Source organism: Oreochromis niloticus, linkage group LG16 (assembly GCF_001858045.2).
Source record: "Oreochromis niloticus isolate F11D_XX linkage group LG16, O_niloticus_UMD_NMBU, whole genome shotgun sequence".
Lineage (NCBI taxonomy): Eukaryota > Metazoa > Chordata > Actinopteri > Cichliformes > Cichlidae > Oreochromis > Oreochromis niloticus.
Window position 1 is genome coordinate 23960848 of NC_031987.2, and position 21064 is coordinate 23981911.

Genomic DNA, 21064 nt, shown 5'->3' on the forward strand with positions numbered 1-21064 from the left:
CAACATAGGTTCAGCCCTTGTGTTAGGTCCTTTTTATGTTTGAAAGATTCATAGATCACTGTTAATGTTTTAATAAACAAAACAAGATACCTCTGAAAATGATGAGGTACAAGGACTGGACTGAAAATAAGTGAAAGAGCAGCCATTGTCCAAATTAATAATAATAATAATAATTATTATTATTATTATCATCCTCTATGTTCACCTCTTCTTGCTGTATTTTATTGATCTGAACTAAAAGGAAAAATAGTGCCTTGATCATCAATAATCAGTGCTTGAATTAATCAATAACTCATTAGGAGTAATTCCTCTATTTGTATTTACTGTATTATCTGGATATATCTTTAATAACGAGGGCGTGAGCGTCCCACCTGATGAGCACTTCATTAGCGATTTCCACCAGCTCTCCGTCGATGTTCCAGGGGAAGGTTGTTCCTTCTGTGTGGATGAAGGGTGTGGTTTTCGAGTCACCCTCCTCTTCACTCTCATCCTCAGAACAGCCAATCAGCGAGCAGGGGCGGATCTTCACCGCTGACACAACATGCGTCTCCACGAAGGAGAAGTTGAACTGCACACAGATAATCAGTCAGAGCTTTGTCTTGTGTGTGTGTGTGTGTGTGTGTGTGTGTGTGTGTGTGTGTGTGTGTGTATTAAAGCTGAGCTGATGAGGTCAGAAAGAGCCATTAAGATCTCCGTTAAGCAGCTTGTTAGAGTGCAGCAGGATCTGTCTGTGGTTCTTCCGGTCCACTGTCCTCTGCTGTGAGGCTCCAACAGGGGGCAGCAAAGACCAGCTGACTGTCCCGCTGTCTGTCTGTCTGTCTGCTGTCCTCTCCTGTAGGTTTGCGCTTTCTTAAAGTAAAGGCGTTCTTATAGGACAGATTAACATCTATCTTAAGACAAGAGCCCAGAGGATTCTTGTACTGTCCTTAAATACACACTTGATGTACCGTTACGAGACTGTGAATTGTAGAGAGAAATATTTCACTACTCCACTACGCCTAATTGATGGCTTAAATATTTCTCTAGCAGTTTCTAATATTTTGTCACCACTCTTTGATAATATGAATTTGAATTTATTGCATCTTATTAAAGAGGGATAGATCAAAGCAAAGGATATGATTAATTGATCATGGAAATATCCAGCAGGTTAATATATAATTACAGCTCCACTTCAATTTAATGCTGCTTCAATACCAACACACAGGAGGATTTGCACCAAAAAGCACTGAAACTTTAAAATTATTTTGAGAAAATCATCTGATTAATAAAGGTGTATTCAGTTTTTCACACACTCTACATCACACAAGTGACAGGAGAGGTTTAGAGTCCACAGTAGGACATAAACTGTAAGGGTCACATGTGGGCAGCTCCACTTGAACACCCACTTTTGCCGTGCTTTCTGCTGAGATGTCAGGACGGACACTAGCAGGATGTAGGCCAGTCAGTAAACAGCCTGTTTACTCCAAGTCTGAACACCACACTGCCAGTATATTTAGTAAGTGGGTTAGTGTGCAGTCTCTCTGCCCAGACCAGGTCATGCTGAACCAGGCTAATCTACTCACTAACTTCAAGGAAAATTGCGGTATTTTTAAAACTGGGACCTACTTTCCCATCTTCTAGAGTCTTTAGGTGATGTGCACATTGAGGGATTGTGGTATAATCAGCAGCCATTAATCGGCTGTAACACAATCACAATCCCGAGTCAAAGTGCTTGTGTGACCCTGAAGTCAAGAGTGAGTTCCCACGACAATAAATTGCTCTCTTTGGTGGAAAACATCCGGGTGGAAACATATATAACAGCTGAGGCTGTCATCAGCATCATCTACACACTGCACCAGCTCTGTGCAATTAAACTAAGCCCATCATGATAACATCAACATGTTGTCTTTGCTTTTTTTGCACAATAGAGTTTAACTGACGCACAATGTCCACTCAGAACAGTCTTGGAAATGTTGATTTCTGCAGGTTTTTGTGTGTTTATGCTGTTGGGTTTTTTTTAGTTTATTTTCTTGTGTACAAAGATTTGCCCCATTTTTTAAAATTCTTTTAATAGTAATATGTACTGTAGATGATGAAATCCATAAATCGTTTGCAATTTCACATTGAGAAATTGCAAACACTTGAACTTTAACTGCACCCGACAGAAAAAAATGCATATTTTTTAGAGTAAACTGGGAGTTTGTAAAGAAAAAAGGTAGCTGTCGTACTCCGACATTCCTTAGTTGTGAATTGTTTAGATTTTAGACTGCAAATGTTCAATTCCTGAGCCTTAAAAGATCTGCTAAAGGTTTTAGTGAGGATTTGAATGGAATAAATTGATTCATGTTATTTTCACCTCTGGCAGGTGTTCTCACCTGTCCAGTAGAGCTGCTGTATCTCTTTAGGTGTTTAATAAACTCGGACCTGGAGGTGTTTCCGACTGCAATCAGCGCTGCACTGCCATTTGCCAAACTGTCACAAACAGGAAGTGGTGGAGACTGTTAGCATTATTAGAAACATCATCATGCATTAACATGCACTGTGATGCATTCATGGCCAAAGAGCAGAAGATTGAGCTAATCTTCATACACTGTGTACCTGGTGTTTGGAGCTAGTCCTTGAGGTGCGTGTGGACTCAGGCAAGGGATGGACATGATGCTGATGCTCAAATACAGGCCCTGATTGGTCACCCAGGACTCCTCCCCCTCTGTACACACAAATCAAAGAAAGAAAAAGTAAGACAGAGAGTAGCTGGTAGCGATTAAAATCTCATTTGTCCATTTTAATAGAGAAGTAGTGGTTTTACCGGACTCTGGGTCCTGGTCTTGGTCCTGGTCCTTATCTCTGAGAAGCAAAAAAATCAAGTTAATTTTTCAAACATGACAGAAGAGTTGCATTCATAGTGAAGAAAATTTATATAACGGACCAATATCGTCAAACACAGAGCCAGTTATTAAACTAATCATGGTAAAACAACAGTTTCGACTCAAACAGGCTCTCCTCCACACTGTTCTTAATAAATTTACGTTGATTTTGTTTCTGGTAGATTTATGCTGTAAGTCTCTGTAGTAGACGAGCTGTTACGTGGTGTGTTTGCCTTTCTGGTTCAGCTGCTGAGTAAATGTAACAGCGCAGCAAACTAACAAACACTGTTGGTGTGGAACAATTACAGTCTCCTCTGAGTGCTTGTAACCTGTTTAAACAAATGCATATTGTTTTTTATGGTGGTCTGAAGACACTTTAGATGTACCATCCAACATCACAGAGCGTATGTGCGTGCTTGTGTGCGCGCGTGTTTCTCACCGCTGTACAAACAAATTGCTGTTTGACTTCTTTGCTGATAAAAAGGAAAGCTGACAGTCCTCCGGTCTGAGGGAGACAGAAAAAAAAAAAGAAATAAGAAACCAGCTAGTCCTAGACCTAGCTAGACCTCAGTCAGACAAGTTGGCAACCCCTTGGCAACCTCCATTCACTAAGGAAAAATATGTATTTTACGAGTGGTTGCTGGAGGATGCTTGCTTTCAGCGTGTGAAAATGGTGGCAAAGAAAGTGATGCACCAAAAATCACCTTGTGATTGCTTGTGTTGCTAGCAGATTGCCACATGGAAGACACAGACTCTAGCTTTAGTGAAATGATAAAAATTGGATGCTAACAGGAAACAGACAATTTTTTTGCAGACAAATCAGTGTCATGCATACAAACTACGAGTGACCTCAGCAACCTTCTAGCAATCAAAAGCATCACAAGCACCGTGGAGAACTGTTTACCTCTTTGTGACCAGTTTCACTCAGCAACAGCTAACAACCTCCAGCAACCAAACAGTCATGGAATACAGTTTTCCTTAGTGACCAGTGGTTGCTATGGGGTCACTGAGGTCAGTCAGTCAGGTCTGTTTGACTGAGGCCTTAGGAATGCACATTTACATTTAAAAGTAAAAATTATATGTGTGTGTGTCACCTCAGCCTAGCCAGCGTCTTAACCAGAGCATACTCTCGCCGCCGTGACGATGGCATCCACCTCTTCTTTTCTGCCCTCGCTAAACTCCGCCCGCCAAAGCCAAACATGGCAGAGAAACCGAATCGCACCAACTGGCCATGAGACGAGAAGCTGCACATGTCCACCTGCTGCAGGTGACCTGCAGGCAGAGAGACACCAGCACACCGAGAGAAGACCCTTTAAACGATTCATTAGAAACAGTTAGGATGCAGCACACACACAGCTGTGTTTCCATCACTTCAGAGGACATCACACAACTCTTACTCCAAGCCTTCACACTGAAAATGAATAATTTTGTAACATTACTATGCGTTTGTACATTTTGTGGTTTTTATCCCTAAAAAATGATACGTATAAATACACACAGTCTAAAATACGGCTAATTAAGCAAATGTGTGAAGCCGATTAATAACTCCGAGGATTGAAATGAATCTGAGGAAACTTCTTTTTATATGTGTAGTAAAAATATGGCTTCCACGTCAAACACTGCTTACGGCTTTATTTTTCTACAGCCTTTGAACGCAGCACAAACCATAAAAATAACTAAAATAATTTAAAAAATAACCAGATTTCTCCACCAAGCTCCTTTACTGAGATGCTCCATCAGCTTTTAGATGGATACACACAAAGGCACACGCACTAAGCGGGCCATCTGGCCACATACCTGCTGTAACCTACTGAACTGAACTGCTGTCTCCGCACCTGTCTGTCTGACTGCCTGTCTGTCTCTCTGGACAGAATCTGATTTCCTCACCATATGGCGTGTTGTCAGTGTGTTTGTGTGTCAGTGTGTGTTGCACAGGATTAAAGCTGAGACGGTCAGTGTGTCACCGAGATCAAACCTGCGGCGCTTCTTAAAAGGTCCAACCAATATTCATTTACATCACAAAGTCATTATCTTTCTGTTTGGCTCCTAATCCACCTTTAGGATTTATTTCCATACCATATTGGTAGCTCTTATTCAAAAATATAGTGGATGAATTGGTTGAATGTAAAAAAAATATTTGTACCTAATATATCTTGTATATATTAGGTACAAATATAATAATCAGTGAAAGTAAAAACACCAAAATGACTGAGTTAATTCAGCAGTAAACTAACTGATTATTAGAAAGCTGTGTTAGCGTCACACGAGGTGGATGACCGATGACAGACTGCTGCACAACTGCAACATAAGTGAATTTTAATTTATTTAAAGGGTAGCCCTCGTTTTTGAGGGGGCGCTAAAAATGGACACATGAAACCACCAGCAGAGGATTTAGGGCTGCTGCTCAGCTCCAAGGCTGTAACTTTAAACTTTGTTTTTTCTTGAATTAAACCATAATTTTCCCCCTCGTGAAACGAGCTTTTCTAAAACATACTTTAAAAAGTACCCCAGCAATTTGTGGAGATGTTGTTATGTCACTGTATAAGAAGGCTGCTGGGCTTTTTGGATTGATAGCATAGCAATCAAATTATTACTGTCATGTAATATGTCAAAGTGAAATGGCTCTAATTATTATTATCATCAGAATTTGATACATTCATTCTATTAACATTTAAAAACTCTAGAAGAGTTGAATGATTAACTTATTTTAATGCGTTCATGTGAGCAAACAGCGAACAGGGAGTTGGCTCAGTGTCTGAGGAGCTGGTTAGTTTGTTGACGCTGTGAAACATCCTCATGGAGAAAGCTTGGAGACTTTTTCAGGACTTGTGGCAGTTCTTATAACTTCCAATGTTCATGTTTTTGAGTAAATCATTAATGATGGTAGACTTATAGTCATTCTGTGCCAAGGCAGAAATTACTGTAATGTGCCTGAAGTGAACAGAGTGTTCATAATGAAAAAAAAACCTGCAGACAAAGCAGCAACAAAACTTTCTACATTTTCTGCAATATTTCTACACTGCCCAGTACTAATTAGTAGATGACCTGCACAAAAATTACTGGTTTGTGCATAAATGCAGGTAAAAATCCGATGCAGGCGGACACTTTTGTAAAGCAGGGTTCACATGTACTAGTTTCATGCTTCATTTATGCACTTGTAAATGTGCCATATTGCTTGTACTTTTGGCATCAAAATGTCAAAAATCGAATTATTCAGACTGTTGTATATGAGTTACATCAGGCTGTTGTTACTCCCAGACAGCTAGCTTGGCTAATCCTGATTGCTATTTGAACCTCGACCAGCTTGCCTTCTGGTTGTTCGTTACTGCTATGATGACAGTGCCAACAAAGATACCCCTCCAAACACCAGGAGGACCAACCATCAAGTATTAATTTAATATATATCAATATAATATTGAATCTGTTTGTGAGTCTGGAGATACAGTATGCTGAAGTTTCAGTGTATAGGCTATTGCATTGCTTTGGGTTTGCTGCTATATCAGAAAAGAGAAATTCACATATTGCTAAAATGGTCTCTATTTTTGTTCCACTCATAGCTGCAGTGAAGGTTTCTAACGAGCCAGGCTAGAAAAGACTCAGCAGGTTTTGAACTTCTGGAAAAATTTTAACTCTGTGAGCAAGAAGTAGTTTTTCATACACCAATGAACGAGGCAAACTGCTTTAAACGGGTAAGATGATCATTGATGAGATTATTGCAAATTGGTCAAGTTGGTGACTTTCATGTCATGCTGTTATATATTTATGTTTAGAGATGAGGACAGAATTGGCCCTTATGAAGGATTTTCCAGCCTCTGTTAAACAGAGCAATGAATTTTGAACACAGCTTTTCCAAACATTAGTTTAATTTTGGATGCTTATATTATTTTACTTTGCACACAGAACACCCCCCCCGGCCCCCCGCAATGCTAATAGCCAATTGTGTTTCCTTTTTGTTGGATAGCAGCCTGCAGCCATTTGTTGTAGCTTTCACCAGTAGATCTCACTACAGCTGAAACCCTTTTTTATATACAAAATAACAGCTAGAAATACCAAAAGTTTGACACACGCCTATAAACAACTTAAGGCCATTTCACATACAGAACATTTTAAGTGTCAGCTGCAGCTACCAAACATAAGTTGATAAAAGGTCAACAGTTAAGCCGCTATTTTCAAGGGATGCTCAGGCTCTGGTAACCGTAGCAACAGCACTGATGCTTCCGCCCCTGTTAGTAGTTTAACGTCCAGCAATGAGATCATGTGACTGTGGATGAGCCCACCTCATCAGTGTTATGAAGACAGGAAAATTCACCTGCAGTCCGTGGGAACAGCTTCCTACCTGGGAATTTTAACAGTTTTCTATTGTTCAGGAAGTAGTCTCATTAGGGCTATTGAATTTTCCCATCTGTCTCACACACATACGAACTCAGCTCGCAGTATTAATTAGTGACAATGAAACATCATCACGCCATAAGCTGTCATTCAAACACAGCTGCCCGCCCTGCTGCTGTCTGATTGGTTACCGTGTTTACCTGACAGTGTGGTGGGCAGAGACAAAGGGGGCGGGGCTGCTGTGAACAGTGTAAACCTGTGATTTAGGGATTTCGAGTGAAACAGACCCTGTTGTTAGACATCTGTCTGTTCACTCCCTCCAGAGTCCAGTCTCACCGTCTGTCTGCATGTTTGTTTGTTCTTAAACACTGTCCCTGCTGCCGGACTGACACTCAATCAATCACAGCAAAGCTTAGAAAGGGCACAAGCTCCTGATTGGCTCCCTGTGATATGCTTTAAGGAAATTACATGTTTGTTACACGAAGAACCTGGCTACGATTGCCACAGATTTAATATTAAACCAGAACAGAGCTTTGTCCTTGAAAATGTTACATCTTCGACATAAACGTGACAGGTTTATAAAAAGGCATAGATGACGCTAGGTGATCCAAATATAGATTTACTAAAAACAATTCCAACCAACCCCAATCTATGTAACAGATCTACAACAAGTAAGCTTTACCCAAGACGATGTGGAGGGCTGCAGTGACTGGATCTCTGACTCCATGAACAGAACAGGAAACCACATCTGTGGAACCTGCAAACATGTGAAGACAGACAGTTAATAAAAATACTTCATGTCGTGTTTTTTGCACACCAACATACCAAACCTTACGAGACCTTAAAGCAGTGGTTCTATATGAGAATGCCCTCTCCCTCACCAGCTGGGATGATTCCCAGTGGCAGTGTAGCTCTCACTGGTTTTTCTGGGGAATCTGCATCCAGCTGGGCTCTGAGGACCAGAGCATGACACAGCTCTGCAACTGAACCATCTCCACCGACACACACCACCCTGATGGACAGGTGGAAAAAACTAGTGTGAGGACAGGTAGACATGTACAAGTCAGTCTCAATCATCCAAATCTAAATAAGGGTTTATTGTGAAGGTCAGTGAGATGGCTGTACTAAGTCAAGGACACAGACTTCACTGACATTATAGTCCTCTTATAGCGCTTTTGAGGTCTGCTTGAAGTGTTGATCCATTGTTGGCTCTTTGAAACGTAAAGTCTCCATAGACGCATGGCCACAAAAAATTGTCAGACACTCAATCTTGGCACCTAATGACAACATTTACATTATTTGGACCCAAGCGGGCTTAACAAACTCACAGCCACAAAAAGTATAATGCACCTAGAAGACATTTGACAGATCTCAAACTCCTGATGATTTAAAGGAAAACCATTGAGGATGAAAAATCATATAACCATCCAGCAGAGGATGTGGCTTTTCTAGTAAAACTGACAATTTGTTTTATAATACAACAGGGTAAGTAACCTGAAGGTTTTTGGGCACTAACTAAAGTGTTTGTGCAGAGTGGTCCTGAATGTGTGATGCTGAGTACTTATTTCTTTTAACAAATGTATCAAGCTTGCACATTCTCCCTGTGCCTACATGTGTTCTCTCCAGGTTACCCAACATGCAGGTTAAATGATGGTTCAAAGTAGGCTGCAGGTGTGAAGGTTATACCTTCCCTCACACCCTACGACACCAGAAGCAAGCTCCACTCCGCGGCCCTGTATTGATGAATATCGACGAATGGTGAATGGATATTTATAAATACTCTAGGTTGTATTTTCACTGCAAAGGTTTGTATTTTAATTAAGCACAAATATTTCTCACCATTTCTTGTTCAGTAGAAAAACATCAGCACCCAAGTTTTGATACTAGAATTAACCTACAACTAAACTAGTGGATAGCTTTATTTTGGGACCAACAGACACACAGAAACTGGATTTCAGAATGACTGTGACGGGTTTTATTTTGAAAGGCTCCAGTGAATTGCCCTCCTACAGTCACCAGAGTTCATGAACTCTTTAATATTTATGATTGCTGGGTTTTTTTAAAGGTCTACACACTAACAGGCAGTAGTATAATCCATGTCTTGTGTTTTATTTACATTCTCTGGTTGTGTTTTAGAATCTTTATAAAGTTGACTATAAAACACAAACAAATATATTATATGTAACTCATGGTGTGAAATGGTTTCGAGCAATATTTTAACCATAACAGATGGAGAGAAAAGAAATAAAAAAATCACAATCACAGGGTGAGAAAAAGGATACACTCTGGAGAGTCTATCATATGGTAAGCTCAAAGAGACAGAGAGGGAATCATTTACACTCACATTTCTACTAATGACCCATACAGAGTCACACGAAAGATAAAACTCATATTTTGATCGCTTTTGAAAAAAAAAAGTTGTATTTTATTTTAGGGTAGGGTGGGAGGCAGTTATTGTTTGTTAGTATTAATGAAAAAAAGTAAAAGAAAAGTGAGAAAGTGAGAAGGTTCATCATCCGAGTCTTTATTTGCAGTAAATGGGAGGTGAACAGTCTCCGTCCCCTCCCCCTCTTCCTGAGTATGGGATTACCTGGAGCTGTAGTCGCCACGGTGACAGCCAACCTAATTGGCAAATGTAGGTTTCAACCAAATCACACACACACACACACACACACACACACACACACACACACACACACCCACCTACCCACACTCAGCAGCTAGCTTAGCAACGCGGAGCTAATCTTCTCTAAGCACATTAAGCTTTATGAGGGCTGAGCACAAAAGCTGCTTACACACACACACACACACACACACACACACACACACACACACACACACACACACGCATGCACACAAACCATCAGAAAAAGAGTGATGAGAATTTGATAGCTGTTTTTGTACTTGTAGCTGCTGTTCTATCATTGGAATGAGAAGTTATTTAACTAATAATAACTTTAACAACAAAGTGAACAGTTAATGTTTGGTATTTGATCATCTTATCTGTGTGTGTGTGTGTGTGTGTGTGTGTGTGTGTGTGTGTGTGTGTGTGTGTGTGAGATCAGTCAGGGTCAGTGTGTTTCAGTGTCCGCCTCTGACAGTAAACTGCTGTTTGATTATCCAGTTCACCTCAGTTCAGCTGCAGGATGATGTCACAACTTAAACATGGTAACTTTCATGTCAGCGCACTTACCTTTAAACAGTCAACTATTTCCAACTGTAAAATTCTATCACCTGTCCTCCTGAGGAACAGGCACCAGCTGATCGTCAGCTGGCTTTCTTTTAACCTGGACCTGAGATCATTTATTTCGCCTTCAAGTGCATATTTTAGACTCATCCAGTTGAAAAGCTACAGACAGTTTCATCGATCTCACAGAGCTGACAGCGGGTTGCTTTAAGTTTAACATACAGAAACGTCTACTTGATATTTGACACACTGATATGCCCGAGGCCCCTTTTTTCTTGTGAATGTTTTGTAGCCAGCTAAGTGGATACAGCAGATCATGTGATCATCTTCAAGTGCGTTGACTACTTTCAGCACAATTAAAGGTGGCTCCAGCTGTCTGTAATCAGGCACAGATTGGTTCAGAAAGCAACATATTATGATACTGAGAAGCTATGGATGAAAAATAATAAAGGCAACATTTAAATTATAAATTATTTTAATAATTTCTTACTCTGGATTTTTTAATGGAAAAATCCTGATGATTCCCAACAAAGCAATGATTTTGAAAGCAACAAAGAGATAGATGACTAACCCATCATATTCATCCAGTTTGCATTCCTTCATCACTGAGAGAGCATGACCCTTCCTCTCTGTTACTGGAGAGAGAAAGACAGGTAAAGACAGAGAGAGGGGGAAAAATAAGTAAGCAGATGGAGAGACATTGAGATGGACAGAGATAAAGTGTTCGTGCATATGTGTGGTGGTCAGATGAAGTGTGTTTGATGACTGCCAAAAAAAAAGTGGGACAGCGGATATCACACCATCTGCTGAGAGGGGGAGAGGAGAAGCAACCAGGAGGAATCAAGAAAAAAGGAGGAGAAAGAGGAAACATGGGAAAAGTGATGAGAGAAGAAGATAGGAAATGAGAAGGAAAGAGGAAACAAGGATATGAGGCAGGAGAGGAAAACAGAAAGGTGAAAAGAGGACAGGTGGAGAGAAAACAAGAGAATAGTGGAGAGGAGATGCACTGGAAATGAGACAAGAGCAAATGATTGGAAACAGGAGGAGACAGGAAAGGAGAGGAAAAAGATGGAGAAGATGAGGGGAGGAGTGCAGAGGAGGCTGTCTCCCTCTGTCACAACAGATGGGCTAAGCTCCGCCCCCTATATCAGGTTACCTAGCGACCAGAAACTGCCATTAACTCTGACCTTTGGACTCCCTCCACACACACGCGCACACAGATTTCAGTATCATGTCTGGTGACAGTAAAGATCTAGCTGTTAAAACCCTGCCTCACACAGTTTTATATTTAAAAAATAAACACACAAAAATACGTAAATTAATTTATATTTATTAATCTAATTTTTCAGTGTTTCTACTGAGCAGAAAAATAAATACTTGGATGGACTAACCGGTGATGTCGGTTCGGATGTCAGCCATCTTGAATAGAGGAGCCACGTGGTCTCTGTAGATGTGGACGGCCTCCTTCTTGTGGCTGCTGGGGTTGATGAAGACCTTCAGATACGTAGGACGGCTGCTGAACCCTGAATACACACACACATTGAACAAGTGGATCACAGGTTGGATTTTGAAAGAAAATGAAACCCTGCAATGGTTGGTTAGCAACACTAGTGATGGGCTATGAGTCAGTTATTATTCAGCAGACTAAAAGATAGTTAGGTCCATACGTCTTAGCACAGTGATACCACAACAGTAGATGTGAAGTAGACACAGCTTTAATTCAAAAGCTCTCCATTAACACTTCAGTAATTACAGTGATTTTCATGCAGAGTCCCCCCATTTTCAGAGGATCAAAAACGACTCCATGCATTACTAAGAGATTTTGCCCAGATGTGCAAACCAGTTGGTGGCAAACTGGTTCACAGTCATGAGTTTTTAATCCTCTGAATCTTCCTTTATTGAGACTCTGTTGCACTTCATGTTTATTAGCATTTAGCAAATATCTGAGTAGTGACATCTGCTTTTCAGGAGTTGCTGTGTGATGACGTTACCGGCAGTACCTGAAGCAACCGTTGCAATGGGGTATACTGGCGGCTTTACACTGCTACTAGCATAGCTCCTTGACTGTAAGTAATATTTCGAACTACACCACATGTCACTGTGTGTTTTGGTCCACAGTATAGTGCCCTTAAAAAGTCAAAAATGAAAGAAAAAAATGTGTCCATGTGCTACTTTTAGTGAACAAATAAGATACAATAGAAACATTACTGCTGCTGATTACATAAAGTTCTGGATTATAAAATGTCTATGAACTATCTTTCATCATAGCCAGCTGAGGGTTCCACTTCACGTCCTCCTGCAGCTATGTTCTGATTGGTGAAGCAGGTAATTGCACCCCAAAAGGTGCAATTAATTATTAAAAATTAAATAACTTTTCAATTTAGACAATGAGATCTGGAAGACTGCAAATATTTTTCTAAAATTACTAACATTTTAATATGAGCACTTAATGAATTCATTAAAACAACAATCAACTTACCAAGTGATGACAAACATAATCAATCAGCCCAACAGCTGACTGTCATTACTTGAACACTCATCATAACACACTTTGTTATTGTGGCTGACATTAAGTATCTGAACAAACTGAAGAACATATTCACTTAAAATTCTGCATGGATCAGAAACTGACTTGCACCCTAAATTTAAAGTATTAACCCAGAGAGGTATATAAATAAACAGATGACACACCTGTCTAAACAACTGCTTCAGTATATGTGGAGGTGGCCTGTTTGATAGATCAGAATATTGTTTACATCTCCAACACTGGTTGATACACTGAGTGTGGGTGTGTGTGTGTTGTTTCATAATATTGACACACTACACACATACACAGACCCCCTGTATGACGCATCATTAGGCAGATTTAGAGACCGCATTATGAATCCCTCTGGACCATCTCAGATCAATACACACACACCAGCTCCATTATCCCTCTCATTACTATAATCTGCTCCCAAAAGGCCGTGACCTCGCCCTGTTAATGACCCCCACACACATATACACACTGTGCACCTCCTGCCATCACTCCACCCCACGGCTCTGACCAGGTTCTCCGGAGCTCCTGTGAGGAGCTACCCGACACCTCCACCTCTCTCTAGTGGTCCCCCATCAAATACCAGGATCTCCACCCTGTCGTTGTCCCACAAATCTCAGGCCTATTTCCATTTTAAGCAACACATCTGTGCTGCAGCACTAAACAAACAAACCTGAATAAACCTACATTTCTTTTTGGTTTTATGTGGAAATGAAATCAATTAAAAAAGGCCTCAAAAGACACCTTATCTCTTACTGATCTTATAATTATAAGAAAGGACCTTGTGATGATAACTGAGGGTCTCATTATTATCATCAGGAGCAAAGTTGGATTGCTTAGTTTTCAATATTTATTCATGTGTGCTGTAATTGATTCTCCTTCAGTTTAACGAGCATGGATTATTCTGCTCTTCAACTGCTAATAACAAGAGAAATGGAAACCAAACAAACCTTTATTTTGAAATCTGGAAGTATTCTTTGGTGGGATTGGCAGTACTTTTAAAGTCGCTTATGAAACTGCCTATCAGGTCAGTATTTAGTTCAGTAAGTTCAATACCAGGAAACCCTAAACTGGAATTGTTGCAGTAACTTCTGTCCCATACTTGTGAAACCTCTTTTGACCACCAGAGCTGTTTTACTGGTATCACCACCATCCATCAGTGTTACTTAAACTGAGCAAAACACAGGAGCAGCTGATTCTGTTGCAGTTTTTTTAAAGCCACCTTGGATGAATTTTAGAAAGAGAGTAACTTCAGCAGGGAGTGCATGCACACTCCCAACATCTTGAAATGACTGCACACTTTTAACCAATTAACAACAAAAAAAATAGATTTCGCTGCGTCCCATACTAAATAAAATACATGTAAATTAAATAAAATAATGACATGATTGCCCACTGATTGCCTAGTTTTAGTGACTACTGATGACTTTTCTTATGGTGAGATCTTTTCTTGTAGTAACAGTGCACAGTACAGTAGTGGTAGATTTTGGCGTTAGCAGTGGTTGTCTTTGTCTTGTTCTCCACCTGCTGCAGGTTCTGGTTCAAGTGACTCTTCAGTCTACAGCAAAACTCCAGAACATGCAGACATGCAGCACATAAGCTTAGATAGACCTTTTGATGACAGATGGCTTTTATCTTTCTTACTAGACATTGTGCTTTCAATTTCTTATGCAATCCAGGAATAGGGAACTGTACATTTGAAAATGAGTGGGTTTTCCAGAATGTTGAAAAATAAAGACTTAACATTTAGACCAGTTACACTTCTTTTACAGAGTGTATACTGGCAACTTGCTTATAAAAGCTAATAATGTGTTAAAAATGACCGAAATCACTCTCACACTGTTGATCCATAAACACATGCTTTCTATCATAAAGGAACCATCTTCACAAGAAATGTAAGAAGACGACAGACTCACAGATATAAAGAGGTCAAGTATCCATCAGATCATCTCCGAGCCTTGACCAATGACAGGTTGCTATGGCGCTGCTGAAATGTTACCATGGTAAACAATCCCTGTGTCGTCAAGGAGTAGTGTTGAGTTTCTGACTGAGCACTTAAGACTGGACTGCTGCATGTTGTTTACAAAAACAGACTCCATCTTATTATAGCTTTCAAACATCATTTTTCCTGGCTGTGTACGTTCTCAGTCATCCAGGTCATGGTAAACCTAAAGAAATCCAAATCTTTCCATCCTTAGATCATTTTTAATTACTTCACAGATTCATTACAAGCATGTTACCTACACAAGTTTTCTGTGAAGCATTTAGCATGCAGTCATTAGATCAATCTCAGTCTGTATCAGCTTCTCTAGTGTGAAAATGTGCTACTTTACACTTTTTTTTTTAATCACTGCAAGTTGAAACATTTTGTAATTAAGGGGATTATAATTATAAATGATAGTCACAGTGGACAGTGCGGGCTGACAGGGGTTATAGGAAAAGGGAGCAAGGGTATCAATATCAAACTATTAGTGACATGGTGCTCAGAGCATTTGCACCCGTGGAGTATGCAGCTCAAACACTCACACATCTGGTTGTCCACCACGATGACATGGTTCACTAGTTCAAGATTTTGGATTTGAGGTGGAACAATCCAGACAACACCTTTCTAAAGAGAGTAAAGAAAGCCACCTCAGATGGTAACACTCATCCTCCTGGGAGTCCCGGGAGCTCTTATATATAAATAAAAGGCGATGGAAAATACAGTGCATGGGTAGCAGGTTCCTGACTTTAATAAAACACAACTATACTCCATTTCTAGAGGTACAACCTTGCATTTTGATGTTGTCCTTTTGACCATATGACAACTTACAGTACCACTGGACTAACAACACCCATTTTACTCTGGTACTGTGACCCCAAGGTTTCTGTAAGCGAGCAGCAACCTCAAGACAAAAGATCTGGGAGGGGTCGCTGTGGCACCTGGTGACCTATGAACGCTCACTTCAGTTGTCCTGTGATTTCCACCGGCCTGTCAGTCTGTTGTGGTGTTAAACAACTGCGGTCAGTTGATCCTGCAGACTGACTGTGTGTATGGAACTGGAGTCTATACGGCATCAGTTCTCGCCTTTTGTCACTGACTGCCATTCACTTTCTGAACAGCATTCTGCAGCTGCTTCACACAGCAAACAACACAAAATGAGGTTCCAGAAACAGGAAGTGTCTGCGCTGTGCTCACCATTGTGCAGATGACTGTTCAGACCCGAAGGTTAAGAAGTGGTGCCGGCGTCGGCTGCGGCGGGACTGCCCGCTCGGTGACGCCATGATTCGCACAACAATACGCTTTTCACACTGACCTCTGGCTGGAAAATAGGCTTAATGTCCGCACAGCGGCAGAGCTACTGACTGTGTTTACCTTTCACACACACACACAGGCACACAGACTCCTCTGCTGCGGTGTGTAAAGTCACAAAAGCCGTCACAGCTTGATGTGCAGTGTGACCACTTGAGCTGACACACGACCTGCGGGCCATTCATGTCTGTGAGTGTGAGTGCGAGGCCATAAGACAAAGACTTGAAGAAGTTGTGACTTTGCTGCAGGGCCTCATGGGTAATCTGGTTTGATAGACAGACAGATGGACAGACAGACAGGTGACCAGCGATAACATGTCAGACTGATGCCATGGTGACAAAAGGACAGTAATGTGTGTGTGACCTCTGACCTCTTCATTTATGGATAGCTTGTAATGTCTCTGTTGCAGTTGGCGTGGTTGGACAAATAGAGAAGAACTGAAATGTAAAATGTGTCCATGTGAGTTAAATCCACACAACAAGCACTCCAACATTTCTATTGTGTGTTAACTGTCAGCCACGCACCGCCCACTACAGTGCACCTGGGAAATCAGCGTCTGGGAACGTCCGACTGCAGCAACATCCAGAGCTTTAGCAGCAGGTGGTTGGGCAATGAAGAGGTTATTCTAAACTTTAGACATCAGTGTATTTTTTCTATAGAACATAAAGAAACTAAACAACTGTGACATCTTCTGCACTTTATTTGATACTTGAGACTGAGTTAGAGACATAAGATTGCTTTTTGGGGGTTCTTTCCCAGCATGGTGAAGAAGAACTGAACTCAAGGCTCGGACGTCAAACACATCGCACACCTTTGGTTGAACTTGAACAGGCCAGCACCTAAATAAGACCACGCTAAAGCTATTGCAGCTGCAGATTCAGAAATATTGCTGAAAACCTGAAACTAGAAAAAATCACGTCTTCATGCTTTCAGCCTTGCAGTGTATGTTGTCTAAAGTTCCAAGCCTCAGAGATATTTCTTATGCACTAAATATGAAGTGGTTGTATACACACACGTGTTCATGCAGACAGTAACTAATCTCTCCTGCAGACAACATGATTTAACTGCTGACAGCACTTTACTGAGTACTGCTAAATGTGTGTGCGTGCGTGTGTGTAATCCTTTGTCTTTGTTCCTGTGGATTAGCAGATTAGTTCTCCGGTCTGATGTAACTGTGACTCACCTCATTAAACTGAGTGATGAACAGATAGAAAACAATGAAATTTTAATCGGCTAGCACTGCATCATCATGCAAATCATCTGCAGAGGTACAAAACACAAAGGTGTGCCTCTTAAATCCTGGTATATCTTGGGCAGCTGCAGTGCTGACTGACCATGTTGGCTTAGAAAAATATCAGCACAGATTTCAGCTTAGTTTTGTTCCAAATAACTTAAGGTTTTAAAAAGTTATACATTAAAGTCGCTGAACTATGGGTATGGCAGGGTGTGAGTACATTTAAGCAGAACAACCAGTAAAAAAACTGCAACCTTTCCACAGACTGTAGAAAAAACTGCTTTGTCAATCTAAACAGTTTATGGTCCAGATTAATTTGCAAGCCAAAGTTTTATTGCAATCACTTGCAATAAACCACATTTTTAATTACCATGTTCAGTATTTTAGTTAAGTATGTTAGCATGCTAACATTTGCTAATTAGCAAAACAGACTGTATATAAAAGCTGGATGTAGCTTTTGGACTTGACAATTGTAGCCAATGCACAAGTGCTTTAACCCTGGACAGAGGTTTTTGGACACAAAGGTTTGTTTCCATGATCTGCAACCTCTGTGAACACTTCATAATGATTTTCCGAGCTAGTTTCAAGTCTTATTGAATAAAACATTGATTTTGTAAATTATGATCCCCATTATTATCAGAAAGGAGCATGAAGCAGAGTTATCTCACTGGCTAATGACTTGAGATTAACATGACAAGAATCCTCCACTGGTTTCAAAGTCAGACACCCCACAAAGACAGTGTCTGGTTTTAAAAAGCTAAGATCATGAGGACGATCTTCACTGAATGAGCACTCAACACAAAGAACAGCTGAGGTTGATGGCGATGACAGTTTTTCAGATATCAGAACAAATTAAAATTCTGGCCTAATGAAAAATGTATTACAATTCATTTTTCCAACAATGCAAACATTTCCAACACTTTATCAACACTTTACTACTTAATTTTTCTTTTTCAGCTTTTCCAAACAGAACATTCTTGTTAAAGAAAGTGAACATCAAAAACTTTATGACTCCAAAATCAACTAATATGCCATGGCAGCATCTCATCAGCAAAAATACCAAATAATCAGAGCCCAGAAAACAGTCCAGCATCAGAATTTTGTTCTGCTACAAAGGGTGCTGCCTTTTATTTACAGTTGTGGGTGTGGCAATTTTTAGGATACCTTACTGACAACATTTGTACAAAAACGTGTAGAAATATAGATGTTGTATATCTAGTAAGAATCCATGTATTTATTCATTCATTTAACAGTTGTATGAGCTATGATGTAAATAAAAATATGAGTTTAAATTTGTCATTTGTGAATTTAATGACAAACTCCATCTAAATAAGTCTCCATTCATCAAACCATCTAATGGACAGCTGCTAAGCGTGCTAGTTATAACAGTATTACTCAGCAGTGTGTGTGTACAGTATAATCATCTTAGAGTATGACACTCACTGAAGCACTGACTCACGTTTCTCCTGTTTCAGCTCTTATGTAACACAAACTGCCAGTGTCATTTCAGTGAGTCCATCACAGTTGGATGTTCAATGTGGGCCCACAGTTTAAAGTATTTAAACCAGGAGTTTAAATACTTTAAACTCCTGGTTTGCTTTTGTGTGCTTGCTGAAGGAACTGCATGACAGTCTGAATGTCTGTGTTACCTGTGAGCAGCTCCTTCAGGGTGTTGTACCAGGTGTGTGTGTGTTCTGAGGAGGCATTGTGGAGGTGCAGCGTGTCCTCTTCCAGCCTTCTCCCTTTCCTCCTACACCAGAAGAGAGCCACACCAAGCACGGGTCCCCCTGACTCCTGGCCCGCAGCTCGCCTCCGCTTCACCTTCACTGCAAATATGTCTTGCAGCAGCACCTCACCTGACTGTGGGACACCAGTCTCACCTGCAGAGAAAAAGGTAGTTAACAGACAGCACTTGAACACAGCACACTGTTTAATGAACAAGGTACATGATGGACATCTGAGAGGTTTGGGTACGTTTTTGAAAGGGACCAGACTAACAGATTCCCTCTGCTTCCAGTCTCTAACCCATCTAACCCAAAGTCCTTAGCTAAGATAAAAACATCCTTGACCAGTGTGAACAGATGAAATGCTGAGATTTACCCCAAATGTCAAAATGCCATTTTTTCTTTTTCTAAACATTAAGACTAACGTCTTGTTAAATAAAACAGTCAAATCCACTGCGAAAAAATAAGTGTATAAAAGGATATTACCATTAACAACAAACACTGTAATTTATTTGTCTGATTGATGTTTTACTGTATGTTTAAATTGTTTTGAATAGTCAATCAAATATGAACGCCACACATTGCTGCTGTCAGCAGAATGTAAAGTACAGTATCAACAAGTACAATCGTGGAAGAATTCTGAAACCTGATTGGCCAGCATCATATTAATCTTCTAATCCTCCGAGGATAATATTAGCATAGCTCAGACAGTCCATTCAGAGTTACATAACATATGTATTCAGGCACAAAGAAAATACTTTGTGTCTGAGTGAGCTTGTGTGTGGCTCATTTGCAGATGACAGTAGTGCAAGTACTTTGGAGTGTTTTTTGTTTTTTTTTGCAAGGAGCTTTGGACTTAAATAATTACCTTTATATAATTGTAAATACCCTTTACAGTATGTAAACTTATAAACAAACTTATGGAAACTTTTGCTTTCACATTAAATTAAACTGGTTGGTTTCAGATAAAAAATTTATGAATTTGCCAATTTGCCTGGATTCTGATTTACCAGATAAGAGATGCCATTTCAGCTTTAGAAATCTTAAAGATGTTCTTCATTATCTTCATAAATTTACTATTAGAATAATTCACAGATATTCAAGTTTGTATTAACAAGGTGCCCATTTGATCAGTGGATGATCACTGGAACACCTTTTTCATGATCGATTCAGCCCTCCTTTTTATAAGATGTGACCACCTTCATCCTATGATAAAATATTTCTATCCTGATGTAAGTGGTCACTTCCAGGACTACTAGCCTACGTCTATGCAGCCCCATACTTAAACAACAAACATGCAAACTGTGACACACCGTGTGTTCTGGTACCTCTCTATCAGAAAAGTCTGTTGGATCAGACAACACGAGCCAGCATTCGCTCCTTACATGCATCAGTGAGCCTTGGCCGGCCATGACCCTGTCGTTGGTTCACCACTGTTCCTTCCTTTTGTGAACAAAATGCTCACTTGCTCCCCAGTATATCCCATCCACAATGAAGAGATAATCAGTGTCATTCACTTCACCTGTCAGTGGTCATAATATTAGGACTGAATTACCTCTTAAAGAACTGTGTTCCTTCACTTCAGCAGACGTCTAGAGACCAGATACAGTATCACAGTGCAGTAAAGCTGCTCTGGCAACACCTCACTAAAACATCTTTCTACTTGCACAAAAGTAGAACTCAAGCACATCCAGAGGTCTTTTTTGGAACTTATAGCAGGAATTTTAATAACCTCTCAACAACAGCACATTTGTTGATGAGAATTTATTGTCTATACCGATATTTAATTCAAAATTACACATTTTTAAATGAAATAAGAACAATCGACATGTCCAAAACAAAATCCAATATTTACAGTAGCAATTCTGTCAGTTACTAAGGCTAGTTTTTAAAAAATTAAGCGTCATTTAAATTTTCAA

At 40.2% G+C, this 21064-nt stretch overlaps 1 protein-coding gene across 2 annotated transcripts in view; it reads right to left on the reverse strand.

Moving 5' to 3' along the window:
• Positions 1–21064, reverse strand: part of cerkl (CERK like autophagy regulator) — a 31681-nt gene that overhangs the window by 1566 nt on the left and 9051 nt on the right. Inside the window, exons 1-12 of one of the 2 annotated variants that reach the window (XM_005475416.4) lie at positions 20478–20642; positions 19071–19303; positions 11751–11882; positions 10931–10994; positions 8054–8184; positions 7855–7929; positions 3938–4115; positions 3283–3348; positions 2786–2823; positions 2578–2686; positions 2355–2451; positions 372–568 (exon numbers count right to left, since the gene is read on the reverse strand). In XM_005475416.4, coding sequence (XP_005475473.1) covers positions 372–568; positions 2355–2451; positions 2578–2686; positions 2786–2823; positions 3283–3348; positions 3938–4115; positions 7855–7929; positions 8054–8184; positions 10931–10994; positions 11751–11882; positions 19071–19303; positions 20478–20557 — 1400 coding nt within the window. In that variant the 5' untranslated portion in view covers positions 20558–20642. Of the gene's footprint in view, positions 1–371; positions 569–2354; positions 2452–2577; positions 2687–2785; positions 2824–3282; positions 3349–3937; positions 4116–7854; positions 7930–8053; positions 8185–10930; positions 10995–11750; positions 11883–19070; positions 19304–20477; positions 20643–21064 lie in introns of those variants that run through there. The other variant, XM_003451595.5, reaches the window with a different exon arrangement.